Source organism: Furipterus horrens, unplaced genomic scaffold, assembly GCF_987537825.1.
Source record: "Furipterus horrens unplaced genomic scaffold, mFurHor1.1.pri manual_scaffold_11, whole genome shotgun sequence".
In the NCBI taxonomy this organism is placed as follows: domain Eukaryota; kingdom Metazoa; phylum Chordata; class Mammalia; order Chiroptera; family Furipteridae; genus Furipterus; species Furipterus horrens.
In genome coordinates this window covers 5,087,807-5,106,633 of record NW_028327181.1, presented here as the reverse complement: position 1 = coordinate 5,106,633, position 18,827 = coordinate 5,087,807, and the positions used below count along the sequence as shown (strand labels likewise).

Sequence of the window (18,827 nt, the reverse complement as noted above, 5' to 3'; positions counted from 1 at the left end):
CTTACAGCTGTGCTAGGGATCAGGCAGAGCTTCCCGAAGGTGACGTGTCAGTTCTTGAAGGGATAACGAAGACTTCCAAGCAGAATAAACAGTGGGTGTAGGTACAGGAATCCAAGGGATCATGGGAAGTTCAGGAAGTGACAGATAATCTTTGTGGATTTTATAACAGATGCTTGGTGATGGCGGGGCAGGGGGTGGGGGTGAGGCTCTGGGACTATGGTGAAAATGAAAAGACCCAAAAACCTCTTTTATTTTTAAGAAGTGGTAGGGTGTGGGTTAAAAATTAATGATTTCATCACAGTAAAGTGGTGATTCTTCCCTGTCAATCACAGTCTGTTCTTTGGTTTTGTGTGGATTACTTATATTCAGTTTTAATTAAGAATATCTTTCCTCAACATGGAATCACTTTTCAAGTTACTATTGCCTTTTTTATGCTCAGATGTTCTCTAATGAGCAGATGCTAATTGGACGGCTAATGAAATACTGAGCAAGTTAAAGACAAATTGAGCTGGTGGGGAGGGCTTTAACACGGGGAGGTGGAGAGGGAGCACCTGCCACACGGGCAGGCTCGCCATGGCCTCCTGGCGTTTGACCGGGCTTTTCCTTCCTGTACCTCTGCAGGCAGCTCCACGGAGGCTGTGCACTCAGGTCTGGCCCGTCAGGTGTCCAGCCTGCTCACCAACCACCTTGCCCGAGCGACCGAGTGCTGCGGCAACCAGGCCGCGGGGAACGACGCTCTCCAGGATGTGCTCAGCCTCCTCAATGATCTCTCGAGGTGCGGGCGCCCCCGCCAGAGCCCTGGGAGCAGCTGGCTTTCCTCTCAAATGACTGGGGTTCCTTTGGGTGGTCCTCGTCTTTTGAACCATCAAAATTATTAGGCTGTTCTGACATGTTCCTGCCTCAAGAAAAATAGTAGAGAATCAAGTCATCGAAAAATAGTATGTAGTTTGAAAATGGGAGGATTGTTTAGGTGTAGATCTACATCATACAATAATATGTTATCATTTGGTGTAATACTTGGCTGGTAACATCACTAGCCTTTCAAGTCTATGGATTTACATTCAGTAACCAAAAATTCTTACTCTCATTTAGCAAGATTAAAGAATAATCAGGACCTATAATTAACTCACTTTCTCATGCTGTGTCTTTAAAAGATCTCTGTGGAGGTCTCCTACCATCATGTGTGAGCCATGAGGCCCATGAAAGCTTGTCCGCAGGGCTGCCGGCTCTTCGGCCTCTGCCGGACTCTGCCTTCTCCTCGGTGCCGTGTGACAGGCCCAGCTGCGGCAGGCCCCGGGCTGCTGAGGCCTTTGGTCCCGATGTACTTCTTAAGAAGGAATGAAAGGCTAAACTACAAACCTCCTAGAGTCAGTTTCTAAGTCTTGGTGCTCTGTCAATCATGCTGAACTATAGGATCTCACTTAAGTAAACATCAGGGGTCAGAAAATATTCCAAATCTTCCTTTTTGAGTATTATTTGTCAATTCTGAGCTTTCATCCTATAATGACAAAAAAACCTTAATTCTCCGTCACAGAAGCCTAGTGCCAAGTCCATGTCTTCCTCATGAAATCTGAAGTCATGTGTGGGTCTCCCCTCCCCGGGGGGCCTCTCGCTTCTGAGTTTCCGTGGGCCGCGTTGCCAGCGTTGTGCGCCTTTGCTCCCTTCTCCCCCAGGAGTCACATAGGTAAAGCCATCCTGAGCCAGCCAGCCTGCGTGTCCAAGCTCCTCTCCCTGCTGCTTGACCAGCGCCCGTCCCCAAAGCTGGTCCTCATCATCCTCCAGCTGTGCCGGGCGGCGCTTCCGCTGATGAGCGTGGAGGACTGTGGGAATGTGGAGCTCCCGCCGTGGAGCTACTCGGTTCCATCCCTGAACAGCGAGCCGGAGGATCCCAGCGACCCCGCGTCCAAGATCGCCTCGTTGCTCTTAGCAAAGCTGGCAGATTACGTGGTCCCAGGTGAGCAGCTGTGCGGTGGGAGAACGGCAGTGAGGTGCCTGCTTCTGTGGACGGTCAGACCGAGCTTCGCGTGTCCACAGTGGCAGCCGTGTGCTTCTTGGGACAGAAGAGACCGAAGGGGCGGAGTGGGAGAGAGGGAGGAAGGGGTTCCACGGCAGCGTTCTCCCCGCACAAGCGGCATCGCCACTTCCTGTTTCTCACAGGGTGCCAGACCGTCCTCTCTCCAACCGCTTCTGAGCCAGACACCACGCTGACCAAAGCCAGTCCCAAGAACTCCTTGAAGGGAGATAAAGACCCTGGAGAAGAGAGCGAAGCAGTGGATGGCAAGCTCTCCATCTTCATCCACAAGCGGGAGGACCAGTCGTCCCATGAAGTTCTCCAGCCGCTACTAAGGTGACAGTGACAGTCATGGCCCCATGCCATCAAGCACTAACTGTGTCGCAGGCCCTGTGCTGAGCCCCTTAAATATGTGACTGCGTCGGCCCCCTTAGCAGACCTGAGACGTTACAGTCAGCCCTGTTGCTGCCCAGGGAGGAACGGAGGCTGAGCTGAGATTCAGCAGACACGGGCCTCTCTGTCCGCACCCTAACCTCAGCTCAGCACCGTCTCTCCAAACTCAGCAGGGAGCGAAAGCCCTGCTGACAATGTATGGGCTTGCGTTCGATGGGGACTTTACTGCGTGACTTGGGCTTTGAGATGGTATCACGCAACGATATTGGTGTCCTTTAGCCAGTGGTAAATTTAAGGACTCCATTGGCTGTGTGGTGGAGAAGTAAGAGGAGCTTTTTTAAAGCTTTAATTCTTTGAAGTATGGATGGTGTGAGTGCTCAACAAGGAAGTAGAAATATATCATCATTGGCTAATGATTACAAACCTATGGGGGCCTAGTTAGTGAGGTGCAGGACAGCGGAAGACCTGCCACGGAACACAAGGGAGTGTAGAGCAGGCGTTTCTGTCCCAGATGGAGAGTCCTCTCTTCAAATAAATGCTTGGATGATGGTGTCATCTCCATAATTGGGTCCCTTGTCTGCCATCATGGCAACTGAAAGCACCGTGGGCTGCTGGCATAAACTGAGCAGGATCAGGACAGGTCAGTGCTTAGATGAAGAAATCTCCAAGAAACCTTCTTGGGCATCGCAAAATTTCATAGTGTAAATTTGGTGGCAGAGGAAGCTGAATTATTAGACAGGAAGATCTAAACATTTGCTTGCTGTTGTCAAGTACCCCCACTTTGGGATTTGGGTCCCTTCCTGAGTGCCTCGTGCGTGCCCTGCCTTCTCTTGATTATAGCTTCAGACTCTCAATTTTGTTTAGCTCTTTAGTTTGTACGTCATTTTCACATAGGTTTTTACTTATCTTTAAACTCTAAAAACAGCTGTCTTTGATTCCTTAAAGAGCTATAATTAAGCAATAATAGATCATTTTCTTTTTGGAAAAATTGAGTCTTTCTTTGGATTTAAAAAACCCGTAACAGTGGCCTGACCGTTACTGGGCTGCCGCATGGCGCGCAGCCCACACCTCCGACCGCGCCTGTAAGACCGTTGCCTCTCTCTGCCTTCCCTTTTTAGTAGCTCAGAAGGACGGCCCTTCCGGCTGGGTACTGGTGCCAACATGGAGAAAGTGGTGAAAATGGACCGAGACATGACCAAGGTAGCCCTAACACGGAGACGCCCTCTCTGGCAAGGCCCATGGGGAAAGAACACTTGCCACGCTTCAGGCTTTCACAAGAATCTTTTTAAATTAGTTCAAGTTCCCACAAGAGCCAGGGTGATGAATTGAAGTCAGTAGCTTAACTGGGAGCATTTTCAAGAGAAGTAGTCGAAGTCAATTTGTCATTAATGTTAAAATTTAATGAAAACTCTTGGTTTTTACCTGGAAACTTAGCTCTGTTAAAAAAAAAGTTTTACAGCCTAAAATACTTTAAAAGTGATAATAGATGAAAGGTGATTAAAAGAGTAGTAATAGATAATAAGAAATGAAGACAAAGAGCCCATCAAAATATAAAAATATGCCCAGGCTAACAAATCATACAATCTGTAAATAAAGTTAAGGAATAAAAGCAACAGTAACGTGTCGCTTTTCACCTGGCAGATAGGTTAGGGACGAGGATAACGCCCCGTCTCGTCAAGGGCGGGTGACAAGACGTTCTCATGCGTCCGGAGGGAGACAGCCAAGCTCTGCACGCAGCGTCTGTGTGTGCATAAACAGGGGCCTGGTTGGACAGGGGAGAGCAACGGGGGGGAATGGGACGACTGTAATAGAACAACAATGAAGAAAAATTAAAAAATGAAATAAGCATACTTAAAAAAAAGAAATTGTTATATGTCAAATATACCTCAATATTTTTAATTATAAATTTTTTAATGTTATACTTGTATAACGACATACTGTAAGAAATTAGTCAGGTAGCTTTATATGCCAATATAGGAGCACACTCATAATATTTTGAAAACTAATAGAAATAAATGGGAAAATTCTGTGTGTAGAGTGATCCATGATTATGTAAGTCAGAATTTGCATGGAAAAAAATCTAGAAGACGAACCATTATCTGTCTAGGTGAGGACACGGGATGTTTTGGGGAATTTCCCTTCCTACATGGAATATTTGAATATCGGAATTTTAAGAAATGAGCCTGGCTTGCTTTGGTAGTGGGGGAAGCAGGCTTTACAAAGCCTAGAGATGAGAGGAGTGGCATGAATGTCAAGAGTGTCTTCCCACTGCCCCCCAGGGTGGCTGCTGTGAAGTGATCACGGAAGAGGCCGCGGCCGCTCTGCGGAAGGCCACCAAGTGGGCCCAGTCGGGCCTCATCGTCAGCATCGGGCCGCCCGTCGAGTCAGTCAGCCCGGAGACCGTGAGCGGGCTGTCCGCCGGCGACAAGAAGAAGACCGCCCAGACCTCCGTTTGCCGGGAGAGGAACTCTGAGCTCGCCAGGTAAAGCCTCCCGCCGCGGGGAGCCTGTCTGTCCGCGCGCTCCTCGGATCTACTCTGCGCTGGGTTTGTTTCTAGGGTTTTGATTGATGTCACCCCGTGACCTGCTGGGCATGGCGGCTGCAGGCTCAGGGCACCCGTCTGAGGTTGTGGGGAGCGAGTCGGGAGGGGCTCCCGGCAGAGAGGATGACCTGTAGGCGGAGGGTGGTTTTCCCGAGAAAGGCCACTACCAGCTACGCGTTCTTTGTTTTCTGAGCATTCGTGAACCCTGGTCTTGCTTCCTTGACTTCTCCCACATGACCCTTCCCACCATCCCGGCTATGCATTACACTTCTTCCCCGGAGAGGAAGGCTGAGTGCTCCCGGTGGGAAGTTTGTGCCAGGTGCTCTGTGCTTGCGAGCCAGGGGCGGACGCAGCGCTGTCCTTCCCCGTCCCGATGGCTTGCTCAGCCCAGAGCTTACGGTGCGTTGTTTCCGACAGTAATTTGTTTACGAGAAAGAACATGAGGGAGGCGGTTTCTTCCTAACGGTAACTTCTCTTTCTCTCGGTGAACTCCCCTGTTCCTTGTATAAATAGAAAATGTTCTCATCTGAGGCCGACACTAACAGCCACTTCTTTACATTCTTTTTTTGTCTTTTAATTTTTACTTACTGATTTGAGAGAGAGAGGAAGGGAGAAAGAAAAAAACCATCAATTTGTTGTTCCACTTATTTGTGCATTCATTGGTTGATTCTTGTGTGAAGGGCAACCCCGTAAACCTGGAATTATCTTCTATAGGGGAGCCCCCTTGTCCTACAGCCTTCCCCCGCTAGGTGAGTGTTCTAGGAACCCATCTGTATCTGTGCACCGGCTGGCGTTGCTGTTGAGAGGCTGTGTTCGGCTTCAATAACTTTTTTTGAAGACTCTTGCAATGCGTCTGCCCAGTTCATGCTGGGTAACTTACGAGCGCACCTGCCCATACTGCGCTGAGTGTTCAGCAGTTTTTGACCAAAGAACTGCATGGCCCCCGTGGACCCCCTCCCTATTCACCTGATCTTGCCCCAAGGGACTTTTTGTTGTTTGTTTCCCCTGATGAAAAAACTCCTTAGAAGGAAACATTTTGTCAGTGTAGAAGAGGTGAAACAAAAAATGGCAGAAGCACTAAAAGGCATCAAAGTCAGTGAGTTCAAAAACTGTTTAGAGCAGTGGAAAAAAACGTCTTGATAGGTGTAATGTATCAATAAGTAAATAAATTCTGGGGTTTGGGGAGGTCCCCTTTGATATGTGCCCTAACTGGGGACTGAACCCGCAACCTTGGTGTCCTGAGGCAACACTGACCAACTGAGCTTCCCGGCCAGGGCCTCTGTACACTCCTAACCGTGGCATTGGGAGCTGACAGCTTGCCCTGCTGACCCTTGCAGGACTGACCCCGTGCGACCCTTCATCAGCGGGCACGTGGCAAACAGCATGGCCGCGGAAGTGATCGCCTTGCTACACAGCTTATTGACGGCGCCGGAGTCAAACGCTGCCCAGATATGGACCACGACAGCAGAGAAGGTAAGTACGATGCCATCGCTCAACCGAGGAAGCAAGAAGGAAGCTAGGGTTCTTTTTTTCTCTTTAGTTGATTATTTTTAAGAGAGAGAAAGAGAAACATCACTTTGTTGTTCCACTTATTTATGCATCATTGGCTGCTTCTTGTATGTGGACTGACCGGAGATCGAACCTGCAACCTTGGCGTATCAGGTTGATCTTCTAACCAACTAAGCTACCCAGCCAGGGCCAAGTTAAGGTTCTTTTCTTTTGCTTTTTCTTTTAAAGATTTTTAAAATTTATTTTCAGAGAATGGGGAAGGGAGGGAGAGAAACATTGATGAGCAAGAGAAACATCAATTCATTGCCTCTTGCACGCCCCCAGCTGGCACCTGCTCTGCAACCCAAACATGTGCCCTGACCAGGAATCAAACCCATGACCTTTCTGTTCAAGGCCAGCACACAGTCCCCTGAGCCACACCAGCCAGGGCTACGGTTCTTTCTGAACCATGCCTAGCGGAGGACATTTTTAGTACAGTGAGATTTCCCAAATTGGCTAGTTATCCTTATTACCTATTCCCCTGGAATTTGCTTTATTTAGTAGTTTCAACTCTGTTCACTTACATCTCCTGTCACTGCCAGTTCTAATCTTGCAGAAGACAAGACAGAATTCTCAGGGAGAGAATGGCGCCCCTTGTTTCTCTTTCTTGCTTGTGTTCGAGTGATACCGACATTGGGAAATCACGCAGCCTTGGCTGTTGGGCTTGTTAAGGGTGCTTGCTAAGCCCTACAGAGGCCTCGGTGTGATGTACACTCCCTGTGTGCTCTGTCAGTGACTCATCATTATGTGTAACAGTCCCGTTTCTTGAGAGCTAGAGATCTGTGATCAGTTCCCCTTTCCCACAGTCATTCTACAAGTGAGCTCTGTATATCACGTCCTAATGGTAATTGGGTTGAGATGTAGGCAGCGTGCTGGGATGGTTTTCCTTCAGATCAATTCTTGCTTTATTTTAGGGGTTTTATTAACAGTTTTGCTTCTCCCGTATCTTGAGGTTGTGTGTTTTCAGTTCAGTCCAATTACCTAAGGCAAATATGGCAGGAATGTCAGTGGTCATACCTAATAATTACTTCACCCCTTCTGTATCCACAGTTCCTCAGTACCTGGGATCCCGTCCCTGTTGGGACACTTTACCACCCCGAGGGTCAAAACGACCAAAGCTCTAACTCCTCCTACATGGGCTGCTTTTGTTTAGGTTCTGTCTCGTGCGCTGATGTACATTCCGCAATTGGGGAAGTATGCAGAGAGCATTCTGGAAAATGGGAGCAGCAGTGGCAGAAAACTCGCCAAACTTCAGAGAATTGCCCGCCAGGCTGTCGCTGCCCTGTGTGCACTGGGAGGCTTCAAAGAGACAATCAAGATCGGGTCGGAGGTTCAGGTAACCAGCCACCATGTCCCCAGACCATTGCTTTTCCCCGTATGTAAACATCCATTAATAGACCATCTGTAAGATAAGGATTGTCCACCCAGTTGGACAAGATTCCTTGGTCCTTCAAGTTAAATGAGGAATATGAGAAACTCATGAATCCTAATCTACACTGTGTTGCAGACTATTTGAGTGTTAGAACAATGCTGCACGTTGTTAACTGTAATACTTGTCTTGTGGTGTCATTAATATTGGCGATATTTTAGAATTGAAAGTTTTAAGATTAACTCATAGTTGACGTAAGGCTTTAGGACCTATTTTCTTAGCTCACGTTCAGGACCTGGTATCTGTGTTACAGTAGACTGTTACTGTGATGCCCCCAGTGACAGCTATGAATCTACTGTTCTCACTTGTCACAGCGGCACCGCTTGCACTCTCAGGGCTGGTGGGTGGTACCGATCCATCTGTGTCTCCAGGTTTTAGGTCGAGGAATCTCAGGGAGCATCGGAGTAGTGGCTTCTATCAATGAGCAAGAAGGTATAGCTACCGTCAGATTCCCACCCATAGACTGTAGGAAGACTTCGCAAGCATCAGACACACTGACTATTCCGTTGTCTAGACTTTGCGTTCCAAGATCAGAGGTAAGGTGATTTTTAAATATATTATAAAATGTCACTGCAAATGGTAACTGTACTGAAATGAATAATACGCACAGGACGGAAGCACAAATACTTGGTTATCTTACATTTTACTTGCGATGTGTATTTACATATTGGTGATAATTATTTAATAGTCACATTTGTGTGAAAATTTTTATCTCAATGACAAAATTCAAGTCTTTGGTTAGAACTGTTTCGCTCTGTTGTATTTTTAATTTTTTTGGTCTAGTTTACAATTTTCTGTATGGTTATTTTTATTTTTCTTACTGATATTTTAAGAATTAACTCCAGATCATAACGCCTTCATTTCTTATAAACTAACTACTTCAGTTTAACTTTCTGCCACGCACCCCCTCCCCCATCAGGCATTGCCTCTTCATAAACTGTCCATCACTGAGAAGGTGGTACAGGCAGTCCAGTCCATGCTGCTTCCTCAGGAGGGAAGTCTCTCTATTCACACCTCGCTTCCTGCAACAGGAGACGGGTCGGCTCCTGTGATGGCAGTCGTTCGGCTCCTGGCTGAAATAAGAACGAGGTGAGCCCCCTCCAGAGATCCCCTAATGTGCTGAGGTGGCACAGGCGACAGAGGCAGGGGTCCGTGTGGACCGCTGTGTACTCCGGGCTTGGTGTGTGCACAGCATGCAGTCTGTGCCTAGCCGGGTATCAGGAACCACTTTCCTGTGCCATGTTTGCTACAGATTTTGGTGCTCTTCCCCACGTGTGTTACAGTCCCTAATTTCTGCACTTTGAAATAGTTTAACTGTTCCCCTATGAAAATAAATAATCAAAATGCGACAAGTGGAATGCATACAGAAGCTTCCACTGATTTGCTTTGGTGAAAGAACTTTGTTCTTTGCCTTTTTAAAAATGGTTCAGGCTACCTTTGTATGTATCCGTGCATCACTGTCCAGATTGATAACGAGAGAGCTCGGGCGTGCTCACAGCTGTTGGTATTGGGAAGACAGGCTGCCTTTGCCTGCAAATATAGTTACTTCCCATTGAACGACAGAAACTAGCTTTGCTTTTGATAGTGAGACTTCTCAGAAAGCTCTTGTATGTATTTTGAATTGGGTGAGAGTCAGAAAAAGACAGGTATTCCAAGCGTTTGGTTTCCTCTGAGCCCCAGAACACTGGTTTTGCCCATGGAGCGCGGTTTAGGAAAAGCTCTTAAGGGACATTGCTGATTTCTCATCTGGCACTTTGTGTCTCCATTTAGTGGAGGTGACAACCATTGTTCCCCTTTCTGATTGTGCAGTGTCGCAGTTACTATGTGGGGAAAGAGAAGTTATTTATGGATTTCCAAACCAGTCCAGCTCAGAAAAAAATAAAATAAAAGGAAGGGGGAGTTTGAACCTTGTTGTAAATTAGGGGACAAAATTGATTGAAATGTTTTTCACAGTTGACTTTTTAGAGAATGAACATTGATGACTTTGAAATATTGTAAATCTTTTAACATTAAGAGCATGCCTGGTCATGGCCCAGCTTTTAGAAGACAGCTTATTTTGTGAAGAATTCATACAACAGTGCCCAGCAGCTGTTGAAGTTCTTAACCTAGTAGCCCAGGAATGCAGTGCTGGTGAGTACCTGTCATGGAAAGGGTCTTATCTTCCTGAGTTTTGTCGGCACGTTGCAGTGTGATAAAGGGGCGTGGACAGTTTGCGTGCGCACACCCACCGAACGGCTGAGCGCTACGGGCAACAGTGATCACAACTCCCTTTCATCCCAGATCTAGAAATGGACATAAAAAGCTTTCAGTGCACACCAAGTAGGAGATCAGCATTCTTCCGTTCAGCTGTAGGGCCCTGTCAGAATGTGTTTTTTTCCTCCATTCGTACTGATTCGTTGCCTTTATTTCCCTATCAGAACTATCTGTGAATGGTCCTCAGGGCAGCAGACACTTTCTGCCTGTTGTGACTGACTGCATATGAGTCCAAAGTCGAGAGTGTACACTAACATCTACCTGTGTGTGTGTTTCTGAAAAAGATTAAACAAGTACAAAAATGGGGAGACTAATATGACAAACCCCCATGCTTCTGTCGCCCGGTGTCCGCAGTTGCCACTCATAGCCAGCCCTGGTGGGTCTACGCTGTGTCCTCCTGGTCGTTTCTAAGCAAATTTTTAGATACTGTTTTATCCATAAATATTTTAGTATGTGTCTCAAAAAAAATAAGAACTCTTCAAAAAGAATACCCACTATGCCATGATCCCATGTAAAAACTTAACAGTAATTCTTTAATATTATTAAATATATAGTCATTTTTCTAATTCTCTCAATAAGTCATGCTTGTTTTTACATTCATTTCTTTAATCAGGATCCCAGTAAAGTTTATACACTGTAATTCATTGCTATGTCTTTTAAATTTCTTTTAAAATACAGATTTCCCTCAATGTCTTATTTTCCACCTTGAACTTACTTGTTGAAAGGGTTCCCATAGTCTGGATTTTGCCGATTGCATCCCTGCGGTGTCATTTAATATACCCTTTTGTCTTCAAATTTCTTGTAAATGGGAGTTAGCCTGGGTGTTTTTAAGTGAAAATCTATGCTTTGTCCCCAAGGATATAACTGGACCGTGTGTGAAATTGTTCACAATTAGGTTAACGTTCCTCCAGTGTCCTAGTACTAGCATTTTCATAAACTGTAAAAACTGAATCTTTAACTTCCTTGGTAGTTTTAGTTGATGCTTTTTCAGTCATTTTTTAAATAAGTTTTTTCATATTTTTATTTATGTATTTTTAGAGGGGAAGGGAAGAGATAGGAAGAGAAACATCAATCGGTTCCCTCTGGCGCACCCCCAGCTGGGGGCCCGGCCCGCAGCCCAGGCCCGTGCCTGACCAGTAATGGCACCGGGGCCTTTTGGGTCACAGGCCGGCACCCAGAGCCAGGGCAGCATCAGAGTGGCAGGGAAGAGGGGGCCAGGGCAGAAGTCAGAGCACTGTTCCTTCACGGGGACCCAAGTCACAACTGTCCAGGGCCACCCGCAACTTACAGTGGTGACTTTTGCATAGAACTTGGACAGGATTTTAAATGTGCTTCCTAGGATTCTTAGTGAACTTTCAAAGTTTGAGGAAAAAGCTCTGGCTTGGGGAACATGTGTGTTTAGGAAGTAAGGGGCACAGGAAAAGCTGAACCTGAGCAATTCTGGCTTCTGTAAGCATACAAAATAAAACTGCAAACGCTTTTTACTTTCTCTAAGCCTTTTCTTCAGTTTCAAAATCTGTTTTCTATGCTACTTCAACCAAGGGATCAAGTTAATTTCTCAGGAATATTTCTTCACGGGAAAAAGCTCTGTCGTGCTATCTTCCCAGATCAAATGCAATTAGATACTCTTCCCTGGACCAGAGAAGCTGTAAAATTTAGCTGTGAGTTAGTTAGTATTACAGTGGCCAAGTCTACCGCTTAATTCATTCCAGATGGAGTAAAATAATAGAAGGAATTCATCGAACTTTTTCATTTTAGAGACTCAATATATTATTGCCTATAATTTTTATAACATTTTAAATATGAATAAAGATTATTAACACATTAAAAATAAAAATCAAAGAACTTTCTCCCCTACCCACCACCCTGAACCTCCTTATCAAACACCGTTCCTCCTCGCAGGCGCTGAGACCCCCCTCGTCCTGATGCAAAGGAAACGGGGCGCTGGGGGAGACGGGGCTTGTGTTCTTACAGTAAAGGACTGAGGAGTCAGCAACTTTATATTTTATGACATAGGAAACTATTTTAGGATATAAATTAACGTTTATAAACTTACAGTCATCTCTTCTGTAGCAAGTTGTAAGCACTGCCCACACGTTCCTTTCCATCCTTTTATTACCACAGAGTCTCTTCCAGTAGAAAAAAAGGGCTAGGTGGGTTATTATTAAAACCCTTTGAGGTCACTGCTCTAAATTACTATAATTTCTAGCCCATACATTAAGTACCAAAATGAATTTCACCGATTAAGACTTCTTTATTTCATAAAATGTATGAAAGAGGATACTCAGAGTTCTATAGAAAAGCAGATGATTAATTCAGCAAGTTATATGTTTGCTAAAATCATTCTAAAATGTCTTATATGCAGCCTAAACCAAGAGTATTAAAAAGCAGAGGCAGGGAACTAAGGACCTATCACAAGGGTAACACTAAATTACGGGCAACAATTTAGTCGCAAGTAATTTCACCTGAGACATCACACCGGGCCTGGCGGCTGCTTCTCATAGAAGGACCCCGGCTCCTGAACACACCAGTTTTAAAACCGTAGTCAGTACTGACTGGAAGCAGCTCTCCGCTCTGACTTCCCTGTGTTAGGTGACACTCAGGCTGTTGTTGACACACAGGTGCTGAGCCGGCTACGGTGCCTCCACGCTGTCCTTACACATCCAAAGAGTAGCCACATCCGAGTCCCCCTCCGAACGCTCCGGAAATGTCCCCCTTTCTGCCCACGTCCACCGCCAGCTCCTTAGTCAGGTGCTCTTTCTCTCGTGTTTAAACGTCTCCATTATTCCCTGAACTTGTCCTTCCTGCAGCTCGCCTTCTCACACTGTGATCAGTTACTTTCCTGAAGCCCCAGTTCAACTGGTGAGTGTCAGGGCCGTGGAGCTGTCACCGAGGGGCTGGCTTTCCTCAGCACGGTCACTACTGTGGAGTTGTCACTTCTGGGCTAGAACAAGCTCACAGCTGGTTCTGGTGGTCACTTGTTACTATGAACAAAGTACAGTTTGTCGTCATTGCTTTCTTGAATTCCAAGTACAGGAGCGTGTTTTTCTTACACTAGACTCTGTCAGTCCTCCTCCTAGCACTGAGGCTCCCTGACGTGGACATGGCTCAGCCCTGCCAGGTTAGCTCCTCCTTCCCCCTCCTCCCGAGGGAGTGCCGCCCCCTTCTTAGGTGGTAAGACCTAGTGCCACCTGTCTGCTCCATGACACTTGTGACTGGTTGGTTATAAGGACATTGTTGCAAATAGTGTTCATTGTATCATCCATGTTAAGGTCTCGCAGAATAATTTTAAGTGTGTGTCATATGAGGTACCCCAGAGACATCTGACTATTGTCTGTTCTCAGAAGCGCTAGGCCACTCAGAATTCCCTTTCTTTTCTGCTTCTTGAAATCCTAGTTTCTAAGGTCTAATTTAATGCTGTCTTCATTAATCCTTTATGGATCCTTGAATGAAGTCATCGCTCATGCATTTGTGCCATGTTTGTGCCTTATATTATATAATAACATACTACAGCCTTGTACTCTGTTCTTTATTGTATAGGTATGTACACATCTAGCATTTACATGTCTTACCTCTGTTCCCAGATCGGGGACTTCAGCTCATATCATTTGTATTCTCCAACAGCTAGCACTGTGCCTCGCTTATAGGAGATGTTCAATAGGTATTGGACTTTGAAAACAATAATTTAGATTATAAGAACAATAGCCTTTATTTGTTAGGTGATGATAGCAGCTTTTATTTGAGTGTTTGCTCTGTGCTAAGGACCTGGCGAAAGCTTCTCTTTAGTTTTTATGTCGTCTTCACACCCCCCCGCCCCCCCGTGAGGCACAAGCGCCGCATTACCCCCGTCCTGGGAGTGATGTGGAAATACTGAGGAACGCAGCCCGACTCCGAATCCGCGCAGCCCAGCTGCAGAGCCCACGCCCCCGACCGCATGCTCGGCTGCTGCGCTCCGTGTGGTAGATAAAGCTGTCCCAGGGTCTTCGCCCTTCTGTAAGAGCTGGAATAGTCTCTGTAAGCATTTCTGCTGTGACCCTACTCCAAGGGAGCAGGAGCCCTGTTTTCACATCCTCCGTGTGTCCCCCGCAGGAGAGCGACTGGCGGTCGTGGAGGTGCAGTGTGAACGGCTGAGGATGCTCTACCGGGACTGTGCTCGGCCCCCGCCGCCGCCGCTGCAGGCCGACCGGAGACAGGTGAGCCCTGCGCGGTCGCCACAGCTCCTGTCCGACGTGACACGCGGCCCTGACGCATGCTGACTAGCACGGTAGCGGTATTCAGGATGAGTGTTGCAAAGCTACTTGGAGGTGCAGACTGCAGTGACATGTTGTCATCTCTGCACATCAGAGCACGTTGATTGGAGGTTCTGAGCACTGAAAGATTATAGCAGAGGAGCAGAACTCAGTTATAAATTTCTGTGTTATCAATAACAACAAAAGAAGACTTTCAGAATTCTAGGTCTGTAGTCTCATAAAACAAACACACACAAGAATATGTAGAGAGAACAAGAGTGATTAAAAAGCAAAAGTGGTCACATGTTAACAGTTCATACATCTGTGACTGTACCTGGCAGCACTATTCATAGTATCCAGAAAAGGGAGGCAACCGAAATGCCCCTCAGCTAATGAATGGGTGCATAAAACGGGACGTCTGTGATTCCATTTGTACGGAATGTGCAGAACAGGCAGATCCATAGACACAGAAAGCGGACTGGTGGTTGCCAGGGGCTGGAGGTGACGGCTGATGGGCAAGGGTTTCTGTAAGGAGGACAGAAGTGTTCCAAAATTAGGTCTTATTGATGTTTTCACAATTCAATGCCCCCAAAACCATTTAATTGTACACTTTAAATGGGTAAATTATATTTCAAAAAATTTTTCAATGCATCTAAGTAATAGAATATAAGAATTGCAGTATTCTTGCAGTTTTTCTATAGGTTTGAAATTATTTCAGAAAAGTTAAAAATATACACATATATAAAAAGAAATGTCCCCTGAAATCTCAACACCTCCAGTTACCTGTCATTTTTTTAAACAAAGACGGGTTTCCACAGTCCATACTGTTCTGTGTCTAGCTTTCCCCCTCTGCAGGTGAGTTCCGAGTCAACTAATAAAAGCTGAGTAGTCCAGCCAGTACTTGCACCCCCCGTCTGCTCACTCAGGGTGTCATTGCAAACCCACAGTTGTCTCCAGCTTTCACCCTGACAGTGGTCTGACGGTCCCTGGAGCGAATCTTTGAGTGCATCTTTCAGTTCTTTCTTTTTTTTTAAGACTTTATTTATTTTCAGAGAGAGGGGCAGGGAGGGAGAAAAAGAGGGAAAGAAACTCGATCGTTGCCTCCCACACAGGCCCCTGGGATCCTAGCCCGCAACCCAGGCACATGCCCTAACCTGGAATCGAACTGGCGACCTTTTAGCTTTGCAGGATGACGCTCAACCAGCTGAGCCACGCCGATCAGTCCTTTCAGTTCTTGAGGATAAAAGTGAAATGGATAGGTTTTTTTAAAATACACTTTTATCTAATAGAGAAGCTTGAAATTTTATGATTAGATTTATTAAAAACTATGAAAGTGAAAAAATGAGGCAATTACCCTAACAAAGAAAAAGGGAGTCTTAACCATATTACTCTTTTTTTGCTTTGAGCTGAATATGAAGTCATAGTAATATAAATTCTGATTCCTGATCGAACTAAAATGAGCCCTCTAACTGCGCTGGGGGTATGAGGGTTGAGGACCTGTGTATGTGAGGACAAGTAGGTAGGTGGGGGAGTTAAAACCTCTTTGTCATAATAGAGGATAAAGGATGTCTTACCAGGGTACTGAAGATAGTGTTAGAAGTGTAGGAGAAACACAGAGGTAAGTATCAGAATTAACAGTTAAAAGAGTTGGGAGGGGTTGTTTCTAGAGAGCAGGCCTGGGCATAGGGAAGGAGGCTGCCTTTTTTTAGATACAGAAGTTTCCTTCGTGGAAATAAGATATGCTGTTAAATGACATTATTTTTCTCCTTTGAGAGAGCAGAGGGACTTGTGTTGGCGGTTCTATTGAATGAGAGTTTCCCCCCATGCAGCCCAGGGAGATAACGTGGAGCCCTTCGAGAGTGTTCCCCCCTGTCCGAGCCTGCATGTTCTCCTCGCGCCTCACGTCCGTCACCTTCCTGGCCGACCCCAGCGCCGGGGGCGGCCTGCCCCGGGGCACCTTCATCTATGCCACCTCACCACTGCCAGTTCAGGTGAGAAGTCACATAACGCGCTGGCTTTCGCGTCCTCCCTTCCAATTTGAAAGGAAAAGCGCGGTCAAGGGCCCCGGCTAGCCCTCTGATTGTCTGCCCACTCCGGTGTTTCTTCAGGCCCCGTCTTTCTACTGGGAGATTGAAATTGTTTCCTATGGAGACACCGATGACGACACTGGACCGATCGTTTCCTTTGGCTTTGCCACAGAAGCAGAGAAACGAGATGGGGCTTGGACCAATCCAGTGGGCACCTGTCTTTTCCATAAGTAAGTGGCTACGGTCGCTGTGACTTAAAAAAAAAAAAAAAAACCAGGTTAGGTGCTTTAACACTTAAGTAATGTCATTATAATCTCTGCCCTCCAAAACGCATAAAATACTAGTTGGAAATATGCTCATGTTTGGGACAAGAGGATAGCTCTTAGGGTTTCTCTACCCATTACTCTCACACCACGGAACCCCTCCACCTGCCCCCTTGCTCACCTGCCTCGGCGGCTTGGCCTTGCCTTTGACCCCCTCGTTTTCCCACAGCAATGGCCGCGCTGTGCACTACAACGGCTCCAGTTTACTGCAGTGGAAGAGCGTTCGCTTAGATGTGACTCTCTCTCCTGGTGAGTGCAGCCGGAGACTTTTCTTTTACCTTCTGAATTTATGTTGTTCCCAGGTTTTGGTCTAAGTAGTTAACACTAAATAAACTTAGCAACTGGAAACAGACAATTTCAGTTACGGTTAAGTCGTGACAGGGAGGTAACTTCCTGGCAGTTATTTCTCTCTCACGTTATCGAGCAGAACTGTGACCTCACAGCTAGGGACATGCTGGAGGGCTGTAAGCGCCGCGGGGGGCGGGGAGCTCACGGGGAACTGTAGTCATGGCTCCTCATTGTTTGCTACTGTCATTTGTTTTGTTGGATCACATTTTGGTTTTTGGAAAAATTTTGTGTGGGAATCAGGTACTCCCGTGATTTTTACACCAGAATCTCGACCTCTGTGCCGACCCCTCCCGTGTCCATTTATTGGCAGATCCTCACTGAGCATCTCCCACGTGCTGAGCACTCACTCTCCTCCCCTCAGGTGCTGTGGTGAGCCCCAACCGTCCCCGGCTGCTGGGCAGCCAGTCCCAGTGGCATCTAAGACACATCAGACCCTGGGATAAACACCAGCACCGTAGACTTTAAGTACTTATTGGAGAGTTTTCAGCAACAGAGTAATTATAAAGCCACCGGTGCTAGGCGTTTCTCTGGAGCGGCCAGCACCCGAGTACTGATGCAGCTCACACGCGCCCCTTGGGTGCCTGAGCTCGGTCCCGGTATCCAGCTGCCTCGTGAGAAAGCAGCAGGACTTCTGTTATCTTAGCTTCCTGTCAAAATGCCTTAAAGACGTGCAAGCGAGGGGACCCAACGTGCTTTCATGGTATCCCTTTAGTTTGCATTGTGGGTTGAGGCTTAACTTAAATTTTTAAGAACATTCCTAAGTCTTCTATAAATTTATTGAGAAAATACTTTCTTTTTACCTTTATGCCATTAGTAATCTTCCACATGTCAAAAAAAAACTTATATTTCTCCATTTAAAAACTCATACCCAGCCCTGGCTGGTGTGGCTCAGTGGATTGAGCGCCGGCCTGCAAACCAAAAAGGTCACTGGTTCGATTCCCAGTCAGGGCACATGCCTGGGTTGTAGGCCAGGTCCCCAGTTGGGGGCACGTGAGAGGCAACCAGTCGATGTTTTTCTCCCCCTCTTTCTCCTTCCCTTCCCCTCCAAAAGTAAATAAATAAAAATATATTTTAAAAAAATCATACCCAGTGTTTTCCCATTTCATCTTGGCTGCCAGGAAAATAAAGGGTAAATTTAATGTGTAATTATGGTAACTAACTTAACTCAGACACGAGGCATTTTTCTTTTTCTAGACCTTGTCTTTTTAAAATTATTTACTTCTACTGTAGCTTTGTTTATTTAAGTACAATAAGTTGCTTCGTGTCTTTTTCAGACGTAATCAACGATGTGTGACCTCATCACACTCGGTGCGATTTGGAGGTTTATTTCACAGTAAGAGGGAGAAAAAGTGCGTTTCTTTCCTGTTTTCTGCCATAGGTGACGTGGCAGGAATTGGCTGGGAGAGAACCGAGGGGACGCCGCCTCCGCCAGGGCAGCCAGCCAAGGGCCGGGTGTACTTCACATACTGCGGCCAGCGCCTCGCGCCGTACCTCGAGGACGTCTCTGGTGGGATGTGGCCTGTGGTTCACATTCAGAAAAAGGCAGGTTCTCTTATTGCGATGGAAAGCAAGTTCTCCTCAGTAACGTGGGGGATGCTCAGCCACATCGGAAAGGGGGGGGTCTGTGGATACTTCACTGAGTCCACCAATTCAAACGGTAGCCTCATCCGGAAGCTCCCTAACAGACATGCGCACAAATAATGTCTAATTTGGCAGCCTGTGGC

At 46.5% G+C, this 18,827-nt stretch overlaps 1 protein-coding gene across 2 annotated transcripts in view; it reads left to right on the top strand.

Annotated features, from left to right (window-relative positions):
- HECTD4 (HECT domain E3 ubiquitin protein ligase 4) overlaps positions 1–18,827 on the top strand; it is a 146,793-nt gene that overhangs the window by 92,801 nt on the left and 35,165 nt on the right. For both annotated transcript variants that reach the window (XM_090292081.1, XM_090292080.1), the window contains exons 35-49: positions 622–775; positions 1,674–1,954; positions 2,158–2,347; positions 3,523–3,604; positions 4,684–4,886; positions 6,284–6,419; positions 7,648–7,830; positions 8,295–8,459; positions 8,843–9,012; positions 9,938–10,053; positions 14,266–14,369; positions 16,235–16,396; positions 16,514–16,662; positions 16,925–17,004; positions 18,482–18,645. In XM_090292081.1, coding sequence (XP_090148207.1) covers positions 622–775; positions 1,674–1,954; positions 2,158–2,347; positions 3,523–3,604; positions 4,684–4,886; positions 6,284–6,419; positions 7,648–7,830; positions 8,295–8,459; positions 8,843–9,012; positions 9,938–10,053; positions 14,266–14,369; positions 16,235–16,396; positions 16,514–16,662; positions 16,925–17,004; positions 18,482–18,645 — 2,339 coding nt within the window. The remainder of the gene's footprint in view (positions 1–621; positions 776–1,673; positions 1,955–2,157; positions 2,348–3,522; positions 3,605–4,683; positions 4,887–6,283; positions 6,420–7,647; positions 7,831–8,294; positions 8,460–8,842; positions 9,013–9,937; positions 10,054–14,265; positions 14,370–16,234; positions 16,397–16,513; positions 16,663–16,924; positions 17,005–18,481; positions 18,646–18,827) is intronic.